This window comes from Chiloscyllium plagiosum, chromosome 22 (assembly GCF_004010195.1).
Source record: "Chiloscyllium plagiosum isolate BGI_BamShark_2017 chromosome 22, ASM401019v2, whole genome shotgun sequence".
In the NCBI taxonomy this organism is placed as follows: domain Eukaryota; kingdom Metazoa; phylum Chordata; class Chondrichthyes; order Orectolobiformes; family Hemiscylliidae; genus Chiloscyllium; species Chiloscyllium plagiosum.
The window spans coordinates 17,376,984-17,399,159 of record NC_057731.1 but is presented as its reverse complement, the minus strand read 5'-3'; the positions used below and the strand labels follow the sequence as shown (position 1 = coordinate 17,399,159).

General features: G+C 38.8%; 1 protein-coding gene across 1 annotated transcript in view; it reads right to left on the bottom strand.

The window, feature by feature from the left end:
- LOC122561384 (coiled-coil and C2 domain-containing protein 2A-like) overlaps window positions 1-22,176 on the bottom strand; it is a 268,528-nt gene that overhangs the window by 134,376 nt on the left and 111,976 nt on the right. The window contains exons 16-19 of the mRNA XM_043713148.1: window positions 16,825-16,972; window positions 14,237-14,466; window positions 12,273-12,302; window positions 8,271-8,448 (exon numbers count right to left, since the gene is read on the bottom strand). Coding sequence (XP_043569083.1) covers window positions 8,271-8,448; window positions 12,273-12,302; window positions 14,237-14,466; window positions 16,825-16,972 — 586 coding nt within the window. The remainder of the gene's footprint in view (window positions 1-8,270; window positions 8,449-12,272; window positions 12,303-14,236; window positions 14,467-16,824; window positions 16,973-22,176) is intronic.

Genomic DNA, 22,176 nt, shown 5'->3' with positions numbered 1-22,176 from the left:
GACATTTTCCAACCTCTCATGATCCTCATGGCACCTCTTGATCCACTTGGAGGATGATTAGTAGGCACACCATTGCAGGACGTACAGGAATTAGCATTGAAATGTTGATGCAAGGGTACTGTGCACAACAGAGTAGGTGCCCCGCTCATGGATTGGAGTAAGCTACACCTGAGGGCATCTACTTGCATACTTTCTTTGCCATGTCTGTTTGTCAGCCAGAAATAAAGGCTATCAGAATTGTCATATTGAGGTGCACTTTAGTGCAGGCACACAGACATGCTGCTTGACAGTTGGGATGTTTCATACTCTAAGCAAAAATATATTCCATTAGAAAGAAAGATACAATGAGAAGGATGCACAATCCTTAACTATCTAATCAAGTTAAGGATAGTATCAAACTGAAAGAGAAGAGGTACAATGCCGAAAAGATTAATTGTGCCCCAGATGATTTTGATCAGTTTGGAAACTTGCAAAAGATTACTTTAAATAAAAGGGAGAAATTGGAGTATTAAAGAAATGTTGCACAAAAAATAAAACAGATAATAAAAGATTCTACAAAACTTTAAAATGGGAGAGATCTACTAAAGTATATTTATATTCCTTAGAAGCTAAGAATGGGGAATTATTAATGGAAACCTATAAAATTCTAACCAAATTAGACAGGAATAATGTTCCCAATGATGGAAGAGTCCAGAACCAGGTGTCACAATCTAAACTATTTAGGATTGAGATAAGGAGAAATTTTACCCAGAGAGTGGTGAGCCTGTGAAATTTGCTATAAAAGAAATCTGTTGAAGCAAACACTAGCTCTGAAAACTAGTGCTTCCAAATAAAGTTGTTGGACCATAACCTGGTGTTGTGTAATTTTTAACTTTGTACACCCTAGTCCAACACCGGCACCACCAAATCGAAGCAAAAATACTATATGATTTCAAGAAGGAGTTGCAGCTAAAAGGATCAAAGAATATGGGGGAGAAGTGGGAGCAGTTTACTGATCAGCCATGATCTTAATGATTAGTGTTGAAAGCTCAAAGAGCCAATGGTCTAGTTTCTTATGTTCCTATTTTCTAAATTTCTATGACTATTCATGATTACTCAGTCTCTCAAAGTAAAGATATATCTTGTCCCTCAAAATTCTTTCCAATGAATTTCCCACCACCAAAATCTTGAAAAACATGAAAAAGTAAACTCTTTGTGGAGGTCATTTGGGCAAAGTAGATTCATGAGTTGTTTACAGGCTAGCAGAATCAGATAACTCAAAAATGGAAGCCATGATAGCGGAATGTGCAAGCAAACTTAGAGAGAAAAAACAGTTTTTTAAAAGTAACTGGGTAATGAACGTACTGGTCATACTGGCTCACTGTTCTGAGGACAAGAAACAAGCACCGTGGATTGGCAGCAAGGGGTATGAGATTAGAAAACACGGTTCCAGTACTGACTCAGGAGATATTAGATTAGATTACTTACAGTGTGGAAACAGGCCCTTCAGCCCAACAAGTCCACACCGACCCTACATTTACCCTTTTACCTAACATTACAGGCAATTTAGCATGGCCAATTCACCTGACCTGCACATCTTTGGAGCATGGGAGGAAACCAGAGCACCTGGAGGATACCCACGCAGACACAGGGAGAATGTGCAAACTTCACACAGTCAGTCGCCTGAGTCAGGAATTGAACCCGGGTCTCTGGCACTGTGAGGCAGCAGTGGGGCTAACCACCGTGCCACCGTGCTGCCCACAATATACTTTGGGAGGAAAAGGTTGTACACAGAAGAGCAGATATCTAGCAGAAATTCTGAAAGGAGTAGCCCAGAGAGATCTCATGGTGAAGAAAGAGGCCTCAGCCAGGCAAGGCAACTGGGTAGCTTGGGTAATGGAGAGCCTTTTCAGATAAAGGATAAAAGTAGAAAAATCTATAATCAAGTAGTGTTTGTGGTTACTATTACAATGGAAGATAGCATGGTAAAAGAGGCTAAATTAAGAATTACAGAACTGGAAAGAATTCATGTATATTCAGAAGCTGATGATAGTGGTAAACTTGCTCTGACACAATATAGATCTGTATGGAAATAGTCCTACTCGATGGAACTTAGCAAGCCAAATTTAGATTGGTATCTAAACGCTTTGAGGAATATTTGGGGGAAACAGATTCTCATACAGCTGGGAAAGTAATCTTGAAAATAATTTCAGCCATTTTAATAATCTTTCCTTGGAAGTGTGACCTGCTTGAAAGGTATATATTCTTATAACCCCCTAAGGAAGCACTAGGAATAAAGAGGAAGCTCTGGAAACTATATAAAAGTGTTTATGGGGTAAATTATGTTTCAGGGTATGGTATTTTTCAGTAAGGGCAGGTAAAGAAGGCAAATGGGCAAAAGTGAGTACTGCAGATGCTGGAGATTAGAGTCAAGAGTGTGGTGCTGCAAAAGCACAGGAGGTCAGGCTGCATCCGAGGAGCAGAAAAATCGATGTTTCAGGCAAAAGATATTCAGCGGGAATGAGGCTGGGAGCCTCAGGGATGGAGAAATAAATGAGAGGGGGCTGGGACTGGGGGAAAGGTAACTAAGAGTGCAGTAGGTGGATGGAGGTGGGGCGAAGGGTGATAGGTCGGAGGGGAAGTTAGAGCCGACAGGTGAGAAGGTAGATGGACAGATGGGACGAGTTGTGAGGATGGTGCTGAGCTGGAAGGTTGGAACTGGGGTAAGGTGGGGGGAGAAAAATGAGGAAACTAGTGAAAAGAATGCAAATGGTGTGTTGGCCTTCATTGCCTTCAGGAGCACGGATATGTTGTTACAGTTAAACAGGGCCTTGGTGAGGCCACACCTAGAATATTGTGTGCTGAGTGCAGTGAAGGTTTACCAGGCTGATTCCGGGGATGGTGGAACTGATGTATGAGGAGAGATTAACTGGGTTAGGATTGTTTTTGCTGGAGTTCAGACGAATCGGGGGGAAATCTCATAGAGACTTATAAAATTCTAACATGACTAGACAGGGTAAATGCAGGGAGGATGTTCCCTATGGAACCAGGGGTCACAGTCTGAGGATTTGAGGTAAACCATTCAGAACAGAGATGAGGAAACAGTTCTTCATCCAAAGAGTGGTGAGACTGTGGAATTCATTACCTGTGGAAGTAGTTGATAGCAAAACATTGAATGTATGCAAGAGGCAGCTAGATATAGCACTTGGGGCAAATGGGATTAAAGGTTATGGGGAGAAAGCAGGATTAGGCTATTCAGTTGGACGATCAGCCATGATTGTGATGAATAGCTGAGGAGGCTTGAAGGGCTGAATGGCCTCCTTCTGCTCCTTTCTTCTGTTTCTATGTTAATGTTGGAGTGTTCACAACTGAATGCAAACCCTGCAGCATTCTTTTGGTGTTAAAATAGAAACTATTCGAGCATTGTTATGATGCATAGTGACAATCTTTTGTGTAGGGCCACCAATGACTTTGAAGATACCTAATCAAGTCAGAAAGAAATTCAAAACTGGCAATCAAGCTTCTGGAGTTTTAACTACTTGGGATTGAAAATTAAGCAGGATGAGTCAGCTTCAGTTCTACACCAAGAGCCTTACTCAGAAAATGCCAATCTTATTGCAATTAGTCACACCATATCTGGACAAAAAGATGAGACAGCTACTAGGGATTAGATGGAACTGCTGAGGAGTCTTGTCAGACAGCTCAACTTGTTAGGCACAAAGACCAGACCAGATGTAAGTTTTGGTGTATTGAAACTTTGTCTGGCTATAAAAAATCCAAAACTGGAAGATATCTTACGAGCAAATAAAACTTTCAAAAATTGAAATTAGAGAAGTGTATACTGAAGTTACTAGCTTTGGGTGATCCCAATAATATGACATCAGTCATTTTTAGTGATGCAAAGCATTAAATCATGTCAATGGATTTTCCAGTGCAGGAAATTGTGATATACCTTGTGGGAAAAGAATGGGAAAAGATTCCCTTTGGCATGAAAAATAAAGAATATAAGATGAGTATTGAGGGGTGCATTAGCTGTTGAAACTCTAGCTCAAGTTGACGCTGTTGATGTGGCATTCTATTTGTCTAAGTTCTTGAAGGAAATATTAAATGTAAAAGGGACTGAAAGAACAAGACCAAGAAAATATTGTGTTGCTAATCAGTCTTTGTAGGATGATGTGTAATCATCAAAATGTGTAGTGAGATAAGGCTAAATATAGATATAGCCTAAAATTCAAAGTAGATGCTGGAGAGGAAAACAATCTTTAAGCTTAGATAAAGAGATAATTGTCATTAGATTTTGAATGTTTCACTATGAAGAATGCCTCCAAAGAAAAGATGCTAAAGGTTCTAGAAGAGGGATGTCTCAATATGTAAAAGCAAGAATATAGGGTTTTTTTTAATAACAATGTACCATTGTGTACATATATATTTTTAAACCAGAGTGAGTCTGTAGAGTGAGAAATGCAAATCCCTTTAAGCTCAAACAGATCTTCTCAGAAAATGATTCAGCATTGCAAGCTCTCAATAGATTTTTTAATTTAAGAGATGAGTTCTATTCGGCAGTTGCACCCCCTTTATAGTTATTTGAAAAACATTCTGGTGTTTTTTGATTGCACTTCAGCCTATACTCCTCGTCTTGGAGCACCCGGTGCAGAGTGTGGCAGGCAAGTTGGTGGACCTCCTCATGGGCCTGCTCCTGGGCCTTGCCAAAGTTGCCATCAACAGGTCTAAGAAACTGGCATGAGGAGGCCATTATGCCTCACTAATTTTTCCCTCTTCCACGATTACACTTTCAGGTGGGTGTCCTTCAGGAGGGAGCACACAATGTTCTCAATGCCTTTCAAGAGTGTGTGTGTGAGAGAGAGAGAGAGAGAGAAAGCTGGGCACCACAGGACGTGGAATCTATTATTTCCCCCTTCAACTCCATTTAATTTAATCACTTCCCTCTTGATATAGAAATAATTCCACAGAGGCTGGTATCCCACCATCAAGTCACCCTGTATTTATCCATGGAAAATCCTTCAATCTGGCACAGCATTGTCAGAGTCAGCACACACAGTCAGAATTTCTGACATGCATCTTTCTATCTGTCAAACAGGGTTCCCTGATTAGACCAGATTAACAGCCACAATCAGGGAACTCATTCTCTGTGAGGACCAGCTGGCTGGCCTTGTTACAATCACTACATTTCACCCCTTGAGTCCAAGGACGTAGACCCACCCTTTCTCTTGGAGAGCATCCTAGAGTATTTTAGCACTGGATCAGGTTCTTGCCCAATACAGACAGCATGTATTGCCCGGGAGCTTACTTCTTGCACGAGGACTGCCTCGATAGAAATTCAATCTCTTCTTCTGTCAACAAAGTTGGCCTTGTGGGTACATCCGTCATGTCCATCTTGGTATCAGAAGTCTTGTCAACACTTAACGGAGAGGGTGAACCCACAAGTTCTGGCAGTGTTTCTGACTGTTCCGAGTGGCAGGGCATATTTTGCTCCCATATTGTTTGTGAGTTTGCAGCTTGCATATGGGTCCATGTCCTTGTTCAGAACCATCACACATGCCTCTTACCCATGCAGGGCCATTTCTGTAGTTCTTACATCAAACTTCATCTCACTCTCGTCACAACTTAAGTAACTCCACAGAAGCCAGTATCCCATCACCAAGTCATCCTTTATTTATCTGTGGAAAATCCTTGACTCTGACGCAACCTCATCAGAGTCAGCATCCAGAGAGTCGGAATCCCCCATACGCTTCTTTTCATCTGTCAGCCAGGAGTCACTGATTGAACCAGATTAACAGCCCAGTCAGGGAACTCATATTGGCTGACTTCATTATAATCACAGCATCTCCCTTTCCCTCATGTTTGGTGTCATTGAATTGTCCCGATGGCATGTATATTGGTAATTGATTCAGAAACATGGCTGATTTACTTATAGAGGATAAAGAAAAACAGAACATGGGTGATTTGGTGGTACAAGTAACCTTTCTATGATGCTTAAAAGCATATTTGAATACAAAAAAAAGGAAGAAAAGAGCTGAGTTCATTCCTAGTAGGAAATTGGTTTCTGCACAGTGAAGGGGTCCAGAAGGAAAGGTGAAAAATAATGTTGGTACTATACTATAAATTTACAATAAACCTGTGTAAATCTCTGAAAGTTGATTATTGCCTAATTCATCATTTGGATATAGGTGTATAATACATCACAAAGAACATTGACATTACTGCCCATTACAGAGCGCACATACAAGAGAGGCTTGAATGTACAAACTTTATGCTAAAGGAGAGGTATATGCCCAGTATCCCAATTTTAAACACCACTATGACCTCTGTGCAGTTTTGATGCAAACAACCCACAGTGGCAGAGCACAGCAAGTCATGGAACCTCTTCTTGCACTGTATCCAAAATGCGTCATTGTCTCTTGTTGTTCTCTCCTGCTGTATCCTCTTTGTGATTGTGAATGGGTTCTGCCAGACAGTTAGATACAATATGTTGGCATCCTAGATTTCCTCAAACAGGATGTGGAAGCTCACATCATTGAAGTGGGGCACTGGTCTTGCACTTAGCCCAATTAGCATCTTTTGTTGCAGTGATGAAAATAATCTTGGGCAGGTAAGGCTTTGATTTGTCTCAAACAGAGCATATATTTGCTTACACACACAAATCATGTCTCCAACTGTAAATATCCTGGGAAATAGTAAATTACATGCCATAACCTGAGAGGTGGGTGAAATGTGGTATGTGCATGTGGTGTTTATCAGTTAACCCCGAAGAATTATATTCTCAGCGATTGATGTTGCTGTTCTTTAATAGTGTATCATATGCCTGTTGACAACAAAGAAAATAGGTGGCAGTAACCTCGATATTTTCCTATGGAAGGCCAACAGGGCCCATCTTTTCCATAGTTAGCAACCTGTTAGACAACTATTACCATTAGTGCTCACCTGATTCTGGCTTAAAGTCACATCTTAGGGCCAGCAGCATATTAATCAACATCCTGCCTCACAGCAGGAATACCTTACAGGTTGGTCTTTTACAATGATATGTTCTTGTGCATGGCCTGCCACCTCACCTCTATTATTCTCAGAGCTGGCGGACCCATGTCTATCCAATCTAATACCACCCTGAAGCAAAAGTCAGACCATTCATGACAACTTCTCCCATGTAAGGTTTTGAAGTGAGAAATTTCCAAATTCTACGCACTTGGCTTGGAAGTGAGAATCTGGGACTATTTATCTCTTGCATCTGAAGATTAATCTTTTATACTATGAAATGCAAATTTATAGGAGCTTAAATTATACAATCGCTCAACTGTCAGAGAGGCAGAAGTTAAAGATTAGCTTCTCATATCACTTACATAGTCAACTTAGAGGTTGTCCCTCAGGATTGGAAAAGTGCACCAGTCCGCTTTTTAAGAAGGGCATAAGAGAAAAACAAGGGAATAACAGATCAATGAGCCTAACTTTGCGGTGGGGAAATTATTGGAGTCTATAATCAAGTACAGAAAAAAATTAAGTTAATCAGAGAGTTCCAGCATAGATTAATGATGGTTAGATCATGTCTAACAAATCCCATTGAATTTTTTGAAGATATGACCAAGATAGTGGACTGGGGAATGTATATCTATGTGTTCAAATAGACTTCCAGAAGGCATTTCATAAAGTTCAAAATAAGAGGCGATTAACTAAGGTAGAAGCCCCTGTAATTGAGGACAAATTACTGACATGGCTGGGAAACTAGGTGACCAGCAACTGAATTTAGGAATAATAGGTACGCTCTCAAATTGGTGGGATGTGACTATTGGTGTCCCTCTTGGATCTGTGTTAGGGACTCGGTTATTCACATTATGAATGAGTTGGATACTGATATAGAAATATAAATAGATGGAATAGGAATGCAGTCATTTTAAACCAGTAAAAATTTCAACACTCCAATGATTTCCACTGATGCTAAACTCACATTATCTGTCCGTCCATTCTACAATGACTTTAAATGAAAGTGAAGTGTATCAGCAATTTGAACCTATAATTTTAACAATTTTAAATCAATAATAGTTACCTTAAATCTAATGTTTTTGTGTTTACGAATGTTGAATATTTGTCTAAATTGTCCACCAAAATCTAGCAGTAATTGTGAGGAAACAGTAGAGGGAACAAATTTGTCATTGTAGAAAATATGAATGAAGAACCTATGGTTTTCCACTTCCATCCTTCTTGCATATTATCTGCCCCTCCAAATTACAATGACTTTAATGAAACTGAAGTGTATCACCATTTGAATCGATAATAGTTACCTCAAATCTAATGCTTTCAGGTTTGTGAATTATCTGAATATTGAATATTTGTCTAAATTGTACACTGAAATCTGGCAGTAATTGTGAGATAACAGTAGAGGAAACAAATTTGTCATTGTAGAAAATACGAATGAAGAACTTATGGTTTTCCACTTCCATCCTTCTTTGCAATTCAGCCCTAAAATAATATATATAAGAACAATAGCAGTTAGTGGAATAATAATTATTTGCACAATAATTGAAACTTTTCATCACCCATAAATACTTAGCTTGAACATGCTTTGTTATTAATGTTAACATCAAGTTAAATGTTATGAGCATAAGTATTTCAATCTGGCATGAAATTAAAGAAAAGCACTTAGCATGTTATTATCACAGAATCCCTTTGTTTGAGCTTCCCTCCCGCTATTTAGGTCGCAAAGTGGTGCTGGAAAAATGCAGCAGATCAGGCAGCATCCGAGGAGCAGAAGAGTAGATGTTTCGGGCATAAGCCCTTCATGTGCCTTTCCAGTGCCATACTTTTCGACTCTGATTCTCCAGCATCTGCAGTACTCACTTTCTCTCGCCTTTATTTAAGTGATTCATTATCTGCTTACATCGTGAAGTAGAGAGCATGCAGATTTTATACTGTCCTTACATTGACCTGATTAGAGCATTGGACCAAGCAGTTGAACATTACTGGCGACCTCAGAACTCAACAGGAAACCCAGCACTATTGTGCTGATGGTGGTACAAATAGAAGATTTAATTGGCCCAGATTTTTTGGCAGCCAGATGGTCCCAATGCCAGCATAAGTAGGAGTTGTGCATGGGGATCCTGCAGGATTCACATTGTAGTACACACCAAAGGAATTGCCCAGGAATTGATAGTTTTGCTGGGTAATTCCTCCATTTAAATCAGAGACTTCTGAGTGTGGTGATGATATTAAGTAAAATATTTAGTCAGAAAAGTTTGACTATTAAATATATAGTTTGTGTATCTTACAATTTATAAAACTGACCTCATACTTACCTCACACAATCCGTACCATACTTATCCCAAACAGGTTATACACCACAAACTCTAAACCGAGACTTCCCCAGGGCCCAACCCGACCCAACATACCATCTTCACTGTTGAACCCAACCTGATACACCCCACCCCAAGTCACTGGATCTGACCTTCTTTTCCCTCCTATCCACTCCTACTCCTCTACCAATCTGACCCAATCTGACCTGACGTCCCCACCAGAATCTAACACAACCAGTTGACTATTTCAAACTCAACTTCCACCCTACCTGGCATTAGCAAGACCCAATTTCTCACATCCATGCCAGAGTATCCTAAACACTAATTTCTTGAACCAATGTACTCTGCTTAGTAACCATCCTACCCCTTCAGAATTGACATTCAAGCGACATAGCACCTTACCCCTTATCTAGCTGGTACTCTACATACGTGCACCCTATTCCCATTAACCTGGCATCTTACACATCTTTTCCAGCACCACACTGTTCAATCCTACACATCTGTCTTGGTCAGAGAAATATTGAGAAAATTCTGAAGGATAAAATTAATCTTCACTTGAATAGACAAGGTTTAATCAGGAAAGTCGGAATGGCTTTGTCAGAGTGAAGTCATAAGTTTGATTGAATTTTTCAAGGAAGTGAGCAGGTGTGTTGATGAAGGTTATATAGTTGGTGTAGTTTAAATGGATTCCAGTGAAGCCTTTGACAAGATCCCACATGTGAGTCTGATAAATGAGGCAAAACTCATGAGATTCAGGCAAATTGGATCCAAAAATGGCTTAGTGGTAGCAGACAGAGGGTAGTGGCATAAGGCTGTCTGTCTGACTAGGGCCCAAATATCCAGTGGCAAATCACAGGGACCTGTTCTGAGTCCCTTATTGTTCATGATTTATATAAACGATATAGAAGTAAATGTGGGAGAAATGATAAGCACGTTTGCAGATGACACGAATATTGGTCCAGTGGTTGATAGTGAAGAACAGATTGGTCAGATAGGCAGATCATTGGCAGATAGAATTTAACCCTGAAAAGTGTGAAGTGCTACACTTTGGAAGAAATAATAAGAGAGAGGAGTACTCAGTGAATTGTAGGACACTAAAAAACCTAGAGGAACAGAGGGATTGAGTGCTCGTTCATAGATCCTGATAGGACAGGTTAATAGATATCTAAGAAACATATCGGATATTTGCTTTTATCAGTTGTGGTTTTGATTATAAGAATGGGGAGGTTATGTTAGATTTGCACAAAACCTTAATATTCCAGCAGTGGCCTAACTTTGTGGCATTCACGTCACTGCACTTTAGAATAGATATGATTACACTGGAAGAGATGCAAAAGAGGATGGTGCTGGGAATGGAGTATTTTAGATATAAAGAGAGGCTCAGGTTATTTTCTTTAGAGCACAGAACGCTGAGAGGGAATCTGATCGTGTTGTATAAGCTTACGAGGGGCATGTACAGGGTAAATATAAAGCAGCTGTTCCCCTTAGTTGAAGAGTCAATATAGGGAGTCAAAATTTTAAAGTGAAAGGCAGAAGATCCTTTCTCTCAGAGTGGTGAAAACCTGGAATACACTGCCTAGGATGGTAGTTGATGCAGGAAACCACACAACCTGTAAAAAAATACTTTGGTGAGCACTTGAAATGTCATAACATTCAAGGCTGTGAGGAAAAACTCCAAAATGAGACGAGTGTAGATTTAGAGTAGTTTGGTCAATGCAGACCCAAAGGGCCTGTTCTGTTCTTTATGATTCAATGATTCTACTCCTGGAATCCTCCTCTTCCTGAGCTGGTACTCTACTCCCTACTCATCTGGTATCCCACTCCTGGTGCCCAACCTCCTTCTCTTGTTAAACTGCATCCTACTTAGCTGACATCTTACTTATCCTCACTACCAATCTGGCACCTGACACTCCCAGTACCCTGATCACACATATCTTACGTACTTACCCTTTGGCAGCAGCAGTCAAAGTGACTGACAGAATTTTTACATTTCAAAACACAGCAGTTGACTGCCGTGGAAGTGGGGATGTGACTTGCCTTTCTTTGACAGTTCTGCACTACAAAAGAACTGTCAGAATGGAAGTACACCTCCATATTTCTGAGGGATACCGGAGTAGAATTTCATCTTAGAAATGCAGAGCTCCTTTCATGCAAGAACAAAAAAGGGCAGAGTGGCAATCAGTATGCTACTCCTCAAAGATCTGGCCCATCCAGCACTGCTATCTCCACAAAGGTTAATGTGGTTCTTGTTGTCACAACAAAGAAGACAAAATAAGCCATTTTTCAGATAAGGTTACAGGCTTCATATAAATCAATGAACAACATAGAGAATTTATTACACAGGTTCTGCACGATCAGCAGAAAAAATTACTTAGTTTTGTAAACTACCACAAACAGACCCAGGAGAAAGATGGTTGAAGTATCAGATCCTGTGGCCTTATAAGGATTTAATGAGATTTGTCCAGTCATGGTCAGGAGGAACAAGAATCATGGGAATAGGCTTTACTGCTAGTGCTTTTAAGAAACTCTTGGAAAGTGGAGGCAATTGTCTGACAACAGTCATTCAAAGTTACCATCTGCTGAAGCAGAGATATGGAGACCCACTGAAAACTGTAACATCTCTGGACCATTTTCTGTAAAGGCTGTAATTCCTTAGAGAGTGCAATATATGCCAAGTATAAGAGAGGAAAGTCACTTTAAGTAGTTTCAAATAAAAATTGCCGAATAAGTGATAATAGTGCTTTAGTCAATAACTTTTAAACTAATTTGTTACAGAAAAGTTTTAAAACACAAATCTTAATGTCATTCTTTAAGGTAGCAACTGGGACTTCAAATCTCTTTTTAGAAGTTATTGGTCTTTATGGAGAACATAACAAAATTGTGAGCTCTCTGCAGCATTCTGAATCTATGAGCTGAAATAAGTGCATTTGGAGATTCTAAAAGTTAAAATGTCTTTTAACGATTGCTAATTTTGTTCCTCAAGAGAGGATGTACCTTTGAATGTTTTGCAACAGATAACAAAAGCTAATTTGAAGACAATAGAAAACTTAGAAATAGAGTTAAAAGCATACTCCACGAAAGCAGAAGTAATTGAGATAATGGCTCCTAGTAATCCAGATAAAACAGAGTGGGTGACTTGGATTCAGTTGCAAATGAAGCAGTTTGAAATATAAAAAAAACAAAAAAATTTGAATCTGAAATAGAAAAGAAAAAGAGCAATAAAGAGAAATGTGAAAATGTGAATTTGAATTCTGAAGGGAAGAAAGGGAAGAGAGAGTAGAAGAAAGTGAAAACCTTGAATTTTAAACAGAAAGGAAATTTAAACTGGACATTAAAAAAAGCTTTGACCGTGTGGCGAAGAAGAAACAGGGATTTGTTTATGAATCAGAGTTAACTCCTAGCTTCTATTTTTCAAGGAATACTTTCTCCATTGAGGTGGACATAATTTAATTTTGCGCAAGGGTGTCTGTCACAATTAAAGGAAAACTGAAGTGAATGACAGCAGGCTCCTTTTGTGTATTATTGTGACAAATCAAATCAGGGAAAATGGAACATACAAACTAGATGGGAGTTCCAAATCACAGAGGGGCTTGGAACCTTAAATCATGGAAGTGAAAAAATTGAAGGATAAGATATTTCAAAGGTCATGCTCATAAAGGATTGGGAGTATGTGACTAAGGAGCTTAAGCCCTACAGCTTGGATCTGAGAGCCTGATTCATGTGCCACAAGAAGTTCAATAACTTTAAGCAAAATGAAAGAATCTTCACATGACATTTCTTCCACAGCAAACTACCAATCTCTCACGCTGCTTAATGCCACACAGCATTCATCCATTCGTAACTCCTGGCACTCAGAACACAGGCCTAACATCCAAATATATTACTTCACCCTCAAACACCCACCAAAGCTAACTGCCTCATACCTATCTTCCATTGTTTCTAGCTATTCAGCTATGCAATCATCGTGCAGCACAATTACTGACTTTCATATGATAAATTAAAAATTAGCTCCTAAAGAAAGGTTCATGACCAAAAACATTACCCATTCTCTTTCCACAGATGCTGTTAGACTTGCAAAGTTCCTGCAGCATTTTCTGGTTTTATTCAATATTTTTATGAATCCATAGCATTTTGCTTTGTGGCTCCGTGGTGTTACTACTGACAGGATTGGTTGTGTCCTGGAGGGTGTGGCTGTTAGACTAGGTACTAAATCATGGTTTAGTAAGGGGGCAAGGCATGCCAGAAGCATCACTGGGCAAGTTTAAAAATTAGGACTTGTGGTGCAGTAGTAGCATCTCTACCTCATAATCAGAAGCTGTGGGTTCACATTCCACCTCAATACTTGTTCCAGAGGTACATCATAACATGGTAAGCAGTTTTGATTATTAATCTGTCAATGCTGTTAGGCATTGACAAGCTGCAGGCAACATGAGTGGAAGAATTTCCTTGTCTGCCAAGACCTTATAGTAACTCTAGCACAACAGCTTAACCATATTAAGAGACTTGTCATAAGCAAATATCATCCTGTTTCCAAGGGACTGCAAATTACTTGTAATTTGGTTGCCTAGTCATTTAAATAATGTGCAGCAGCCTCTAGTCCTGGGAATGCCTTCTCCTGTCTCATTATCCTTAATGGCCCTGCCTCTATGGGAGATACATGATCAAGAACACTCATTTGGGAAAATTTCAGAATGCTGAGGCAACGAAAGGAACTAATGACTTGATATAGCAATTCTCTACTGCACTTATTCTCAGTTGAATTTTATTTATTCACACAGATACGAACATTAGCCCTATTGACATTTAGCATTTACTATGGAGTGCAAACTTTTTAAACTAGTTTTCTTTTTACCAGCTTACATACAAATTGCTTACATTTTAAATGTTAACAACAAATATACTACAAAAATCGAACAGTGAAGGCAACTGTGTATTAATTGAAAATGCATAGTTGCAACTAATACCCAGAGCATTGAGAGGTTGGTGTCACATCCACAGTCAGTAATAGTTTAGGAATCAAAGTAGGCTTAATCTGTTGCTTCTGAATCCATGAGCTTCTTTTTCTTGCCATATCTTCCATTTTCTTTCTATCAGTTGGCGTAGAAAGTACTGGTGGCTTTCCTATGTCATCATCAGTATCTTCACTGACTGATTCATCTCCTTCTGTAAGTTTTCTTCTTTTGACATTCTAGTAATATTAAAAGATAAGCTGGGGTTTACTTTGTCATCTAAATAGAAATTTAAATCTTTCATTATCAGGTTTGTAGTGGATGAACATATCAGACAGTGAAGAAACACTAAAACAAACATAATGCTATAAACTTAGGTTAAAGATTATAAACTTTCCAGTTTGCTTTCCTACAGCAAGTGTTTCAGGCATATGAAACAAGAACACAAATTGTGAAAAACTGGCTCTCATAATGAGGTGTACAAAGGTAAAACTGAAATAATGCAAACTACATCCTGTCAATAGATTTTTACTATATATAAATATAATGCAAAATGAAGAGCTAAATATTATAACTTTATTGAAACCATATTGACACAAACTTTCTTGTTAATAATATTGTTATCTTGTCACAGACATGCAAGCAGATGAAAAGATTGTAGTCAAAGAGCTATACCACCAAGGCGCAGCCAGATGGCATTTCAGTCTGTGTGTTTGTTTTATCCTAACTATGTTATCCAGTGAATTATGTAATTTGCACAATAAGCCCCTGCTATCATTTTAGAAGGATCCAGTATTCTGTGTGAGAGTTATGATTACATATTGGCAATATGTATTTGCTTCAAACAAATGCTTATGCAGGAACAGACTTGAATTTCCAGTATCTAAATTTTTAAAAGTCACTGGGATATCAAAGCTCTTTGCCTGTACAATCAATGTAGAGTGTGTCTTGGAATTTAGGTTCGCAAATTTCTCTTCTTCAGCCTTTTGAAAATTGCCATAATACCTCCACGTTGAAGTGAGGCTTCCACAACTATCCCAGAAAAATTGTGAGTTGAATCCCATATGAACACTTGTTTAAGGCAGTGTTACAAAGCAGAGGTTGACACACCCTCAGAGAACTAAACCGAATCACCCAAAGAGGAGACCTCATCCTATAATCTGTAAAAGGCATGTGAAAAGTGGTGAAACCTGCTTTTAGCAACTTTGAGTGGTTAAATAAATAAATTCCTGCCACTCACTTCAAAATCGACAAGTAAATATTTATTTAGCTAAACTTAATAGTGAACAAATTAACTAAACTATTCACAAACCAAATAAATCCCTTCTAACTACTAACAATTCCCAAATAAAACAAAATTCTAATGGTATGTTGTTCCAATAAATACAGTTCCCACTCATATAACAAAAATAGAATTTAGTCTCTCAAAATTATAGCAAGGTTGTCTTCCAGAATGCTCTGTGTTTTCTCCGTCGATTCTTCTGTCAGAAATGTCTTCTCCTTCATTCGTACCATTGTTATTTAGATGGTGCATTCCCTAAGACATAGATGAGGCTGTGAGATCTTGTGAGTCTCTCTTGAGAGCTGAGGGCCATTAGCTCCTGTGGATGGCAGCTTGCTCTGGGATCTTTGTCCAACTGCCCCTTTTATATCGATGATGACATATCAATATTTCTTAGAACAGGATTGATCCTATGTTATCAAAGCCATCAGATTTAAATTTAATAGGTTTTTGGTATCTGGTTCAAATTGATTGGCTAAATTCAAAAGACTGTTGTCTTGGTATAAAACTGCTGCTTGGCATGCTAACTGTATGCCTTTTGAAATAAATGTTTCAATTCAGTTACTCTCTGTGTACTTGCAAACCCCCAAGCTGCTGCTCACAGACATCCATTTTAAATCTCTAAGCACAGAAAAAGTACAATTCTTTAAAGGAACCACACAATGCTTTCAGCCCTAGCATTTTACAATTTTACAAACACCAAATTCTAACTTCCTGCCCCCAATCTACAATTACTCTACCTAGTTTCACAACAGGCAGAAGCATTTGGTAACAATAGAACAAAAGCATGTCAACTGAGGGAGTACTGAGTGAGTCACTAAGGGAAGCAGGAAATGGAGGAAGGAGATGAACTCTTAACAATGATATCAGCAGTGTCAACTTTCAGTTCCTATGATATGAATGCACAAGGATGACATCAGCAGCATGACTTCTTGTTCCAGTGCGTTGACAGGACATACTTGGATATCAAACAGTTTGTCAGAAGATGCATGCAATAAGTTAGAATGCTGTCTGCCTTATGGTTGCTTCAGTCAACATGTTTGACCACATGTATAATGCTAGATATGCCATTGCCATGCCAACGCACACATTGAACTAAAAAAAATCTAACTTAGACATCAGTCCACTACAAAGTTGTGTTTAATATTCTGTTGTGGATAATATTATCCTACCTGCAGGAAGCTAAAATAAGAATTTCTTGAACAAAAAGACACTGAGAATAAACACAATATGATGGTTTTTTGTCTATATATACATACTAATTGTGTATATCATTAATCCTATTTATCCTAAATTTAAGGATATAATTACATACCTGTTTGTTTTGCAAATTTTTCAATTTTTCATTATATGTCTCCATTTCTTTCCAAAACTGTTGTTGAAGTTGTTGTTCGAGTCCAATTACTTCTGCAATGTATTCCACTTCACATTGCTTTCCAAATGCTTCATAATTCACTTCCAACCTGTTGCAAAAAAAGTTCTTCATTGAAAATAATTAAACAATTTTAAATTATTTAAACTGTACACAGTAGTCTTTGCATTCCAGAAATCTGCTGTTCAGGAATAGCAATAACGTCAATTATCTGGAAATTGTTTGAACAGATCCAAGAAACTCATGATATTATTTTAAAATGGTCCTTTGGGAACAGAAACAGAAGATAAAGCATTGGGATAAATAAAATAACTTTTTTTTGACTGCATTTTCATTTCTAGCACTCTTAGGCTGCAATACTATGGAAAGCTAAGTAAGTGATTGCTAGGTCATTTGCTGACAAATTTGTATCATCAATAGCCACAGACGAGGTGTCAGTTGACTGCAGGTTGGTTAACATTGTGTCGCTGTTTAAGAACGGTGGTAAGGAAAAGCCAGGGAACTATAGACCAGTGAGCCTGACATTGGTGGTGGGAAAATGGTTGGAGGGAATCCTGAGGGACAGGATTTACACGTATTTTGAAAAGCAAGATCTGATTAGAGATAGTCAACATGGCTTCTTGCATGGGAAATCATGTCTCATTAACTTGATTGAGTTTTTTGAAGAATTAACAAAAAGGATTGATAAAGCAAAGCAGTGGACATTATCTAAATGGATTTCAGTAAGGTATTCAACAAGGTTCCTCATGGGAGATTGGTTAGCAAGGTTAGATCTCACAGAATACAGGGAGAACTAGCCATTTGGATACAGACCTGGCTCAAAGGTAAAAGACAGAGGGTGGTGTTGGAGGGTTGTTTTTCAGACTGGAGGCCTGTGACCAGCAGTGTGCCGCAAAGATCGGTGCTGCATCCACTGCTTTTCATCATTTATACAAATGATTTGGATGTGAGCATAGGAGGTATGGTCAGTAAGTTTGCAGATGACACCAAAATTGGTGGTATAGTGGACAGCGAAGAAGGTTACCTCAGAGTATAATGAGACCTTGATCAGATGGGCCAATGGGCTGAGGAGTGACAGATATAGTTTAATTTAGATAAATGTGAGGTGTTGTATTTTGGAAAGGCAAATCAGGTCAGGATTTTTACACCTAATGGGAAGGTCCTGGGGAGTGTTGCTGAACAAAGAGACCTTGGAGTGCAGGTTCATAGTTCCTTGAAAGGGAAGTCACAGGTAGCCAGGATAGTGAAGGCGGCATTGGTATGCTTTCCTTTATTGGTCAGAGCATTGAGTATAGGAATTGAGAGATCATGTTGTGGCTGTACAGGATATTGGTGAGGCCACTTTTGGAATACTGCATTCAATCCTGGTTGTCCTGTTGTAGAAAGGATGTTGTAAAACTTGAAAGCATTCAGAAAAGATTTACAATGATATTGCCAGGGTTGAAGGCTCTGAGCTATAAAGAGAGGTTGAATAGGCTGGGGCTATTTTCCTTGGAGGGTTGGAACTGAAGGGTGACCTTAGAAGTTTATAAAATCATTAGGGGCATGGATAGGGTAAATGGACAAGATCTTTTCCCTGGGGCAGAAAAGTCCAGGTCTAGAGGGTATAGGTTTAAGGTGAGAGGGGAAAGATTTAAAAGAGATCTAAGGGACAACATTTTCAAGTAGAGGGTGGTGTGTGTATGGAATGAGCTGTCAGAGGAAGTGGTGGAGGCTGATACAATTGCAACATTCAAAAGGCATCTGAATGGGTATATGAATGTGAAGGGTTTAGAAGGATATGGGCCAAGTACTGCAAACCAGACTAGATTTATTTAAGATATCCAGTCGGCATGGACGAGTTGGAATTAAGGGGCTGTACAGCTTTGTGACTCTAGGTAAATATTTATTTAAGTAAAGAAAGGTTTGGGGAATAACTGTTCATTGGCACATTTCCTATGGCAATCCACTGACCAGAGTTGATCTGCCTTTCTAAAATTAAAAAAATTGCTTTAGGGATACCTAATCCTTGATTCATTCTCCATTAAAATATCCCCAAACAATTCAAGTCCACTTGCCAAGCAATGAACATCCTTTTCACCATCCAGTATAATTTGTTGTTCCTTTTGAAATTTGATATTCTTGTATCTGTCCTAATGGATGCAACACAAGCACCCATGAAAAATGATACCCATTCGCACCACAAATCTCAAACACTGCCTAATTCACCACACCTACCATTACTCATAAACCAAACAATCAATCAATCTCAAATCATAGCAAACCTTCATACTTTGCCTCAGCCTCACATATTGCTAAAAAGGAAATCATGTGGTGAGGTGGTAACAATCCTAATTCTTAGCCAAACCTCGAGATTCAAGTCCCACTTCAGGGATTCATAGTCATGGAAGATGTCTCACAATACAGCAAAATAGTTTGATTATCAATCTGCAAAGCATTACATTACATCATTGGCAGGTAGTGAGAGTGGGAAGTTACTGGTCAGCCAAAGCCATGTAGACTATGGCGCACCAGCCTACCCATGCTGAAAGACTACATATGCAAGATCTTACCATGATCAAACAGCATTCTCACTCTCGGGACTACCACATGTGTGCACACATATTGCTTTAAGTCTTACATCTACATTTCATAGTCTGGACATACTTACAGCCACAGCACCCAAACACATTGCATCACACTGCCTGTCATATTTCCTTCTCTCCAGGAGAGCAATATGGTACATTATCAGAAACAACAATACATAACTGGCAAGAATCAGGGTAGTTGTAAGTACTTGCACCTCATGGAAGAGATGGTGTTTGCCACGTCTGGAGAGAATATGACCAATGTCTTGATTGCAGACTAAAACCATCAGAGATGATAGTATGTTTAAACTTCAACTGTTTTTTCAAACTCCATTTACCCTTCAACATATAATCTTTTCGGAGTTAATGTCAGATTGGTCAAAGCATGAAGCTCACTGAAAACTGTCCAGGCTGGGACAGAACAAAAATAATTGAATGAGCAAGAAGGTAACAGAGTTAACAGCCATTACCAACTGCATTCGCTTCTGTACAGGGCCTCTGCACTCCATTTGCATCTTGTTCCTCCTCTTCCTCTACCAAAAAAAAGTATTTCAAAAAATTTCCAATATCATTCAGTTCTGAAAAAGTCATAATGAGCTCAAAACATTAACTCTGTTTCTCTCCACAAATGCTGTCAGACCTACTGAGTATCTCCAGCTTTTTCTATGTTTGTTTCAGATTTCCGCATCCATAGTATTTTACTTTTATTCAAATATATAATTCACAGCACTTCTCGGTCAGGTATCCCCACTTTGAAAAAGTTCAGTTCTTCTCTCTGACAGGATTTACATCTTAAACTTTCAGCTTCTTCACTTTCATTGATTTCTAACGTTCTCCAGTGTTTGATTAAGTGCTTACTAAAACACACTTTCACAGTCATATCATCTTTCTCAGTGACTGCCTCTGGCTCACTCTACCCTGCACAGATTTCAACTGAAGTTCCATTCTTTTTGTTTCAAACCCAACCAGGTAGTACCAAGACATACAATGCTCCTCCGACAGCTGTTCCCACCACATTCTGAGATTCACATTCGGTGCCATGCACCACCACATGTATTCTGTCAATTTCTCTCCCTCAATAAATACACTATTTCAAAGCCACCCTGGTCCCTGATTCCACTTCATTCTTCATCTCATTCAATGCTTTAAAATAAACCTTTTCTCTTTAAGATATCAAGGTACGCAAGCTTCAAAACTCATGGGTTTGTTTGCAATAAATTGCTTTGGTTAAAGATTTTACAGAGATTGGAAATAAAAGATAACTTTGAAAGACCCATCAGCAAAAAGCACAGGAAGAATCATGGTATAGTCAATGCCATTAAGAGAATTCACAAGTGAGAACTTGTCCAGCCAGTAAAACAGAGCATCAGGAGGGTCAAGAGGGAGAACATTGAGCTGAAGCAGCAGCACAGAAGGTTAAAACAGACCTAATAGCCTTTAAGTCTCTAAGCATAAACTGAGAAGTAGGATGAGTTCTTCTTAGGGAATATATGAGGCTCACTACAAGATTTCAACAGCCTTGGTTTTGGAGACTCCCAAGACACATTTTGGAATGCTGATATCATGGTTACTGGCAATAAAATTAACTTTAAATTGGATACAATGGCAGTATAGCCCTTCTTTTTGATGCAAAACTGTGGTTGAGACCAAGAATTTTCCAAACATTTTGCCTACATGAAGGAGGTTTCAGTGCTTTGACACAAATTCATGAACATTGAATCTTTGGGCAGAGTGAAAAGTACCGCACCTCTGTTAGCAAAGGTTTATTGTATGCAGCAGAACTGTAAAATAATCTGCAAAGAGCAACATTATTTGGTTCTTTCAGAGAAAAAAACCCATCAAGGTGGAGCTGAACAATTCACTAACATCCTTTAGGGAAGAAAACTGCCATCCTTAATTAGTCTGGTGTACATTTGACTCCAGACCCACAGTAAATAGGGATGGGAAAAGAATGCTGGACTAGCCAGTGACACCCTCATCCCCTGAATGAATAAAAAAATTTGCAAGCAACAAGTGAAAAGCTAACCACTGAAGAGGATGTGCTTAAGTCAAAATTTGAACAAGCTAATATTGAATGTTTGGAAATTATTAATCTGCATTAATAGCAGCTGAAATCTACAACTGATATTCATCAGTAAGCCATGAAATGACTTAGTTTTTTTTCTCAGTGAATTAGCAGAAGCACAAACTACAGATATCTGGAGATCAGGAACACATTAAGAGAAATTTAAGGCTGAACATTAAATGGAGCTCAAACATATTTTGATTTGACAAGAGTTAGAAAAACTTAACTCCCTTAGAAAGACTATTAAACTAGAAGACCAGTTGCTGGCAGCCACACAATACCATCAAGTCTTGATACCAAGAAGGCAGAGACTACAGAAGATTTCCACAAAACCTATATGAAGACAGTCTGTAGATTGTAATACTGACATAAACGTCCAGGAGGGCTTTATTCCCTTCATCTTCAAGTTCCTTATATTGTTGATAACATTTCATTACTACTTCCTTATGGTGTTCATGACATGTTATTGTTTGCAGAGAAACAACCTCAAGCAGATGCAAGATGAGAGTGAAATAACTCTATAGAAGCCAGTATCCCAATACCAAAATCCCCACTCCCTTCATTTACACATGGAGAATTAATGACACAGATCTAGTTCCCTCAAAGCCAGCTCTAAGAATAACACAATCTCTGACACCCCTGTTTGTTTTATTTAACCCCCAC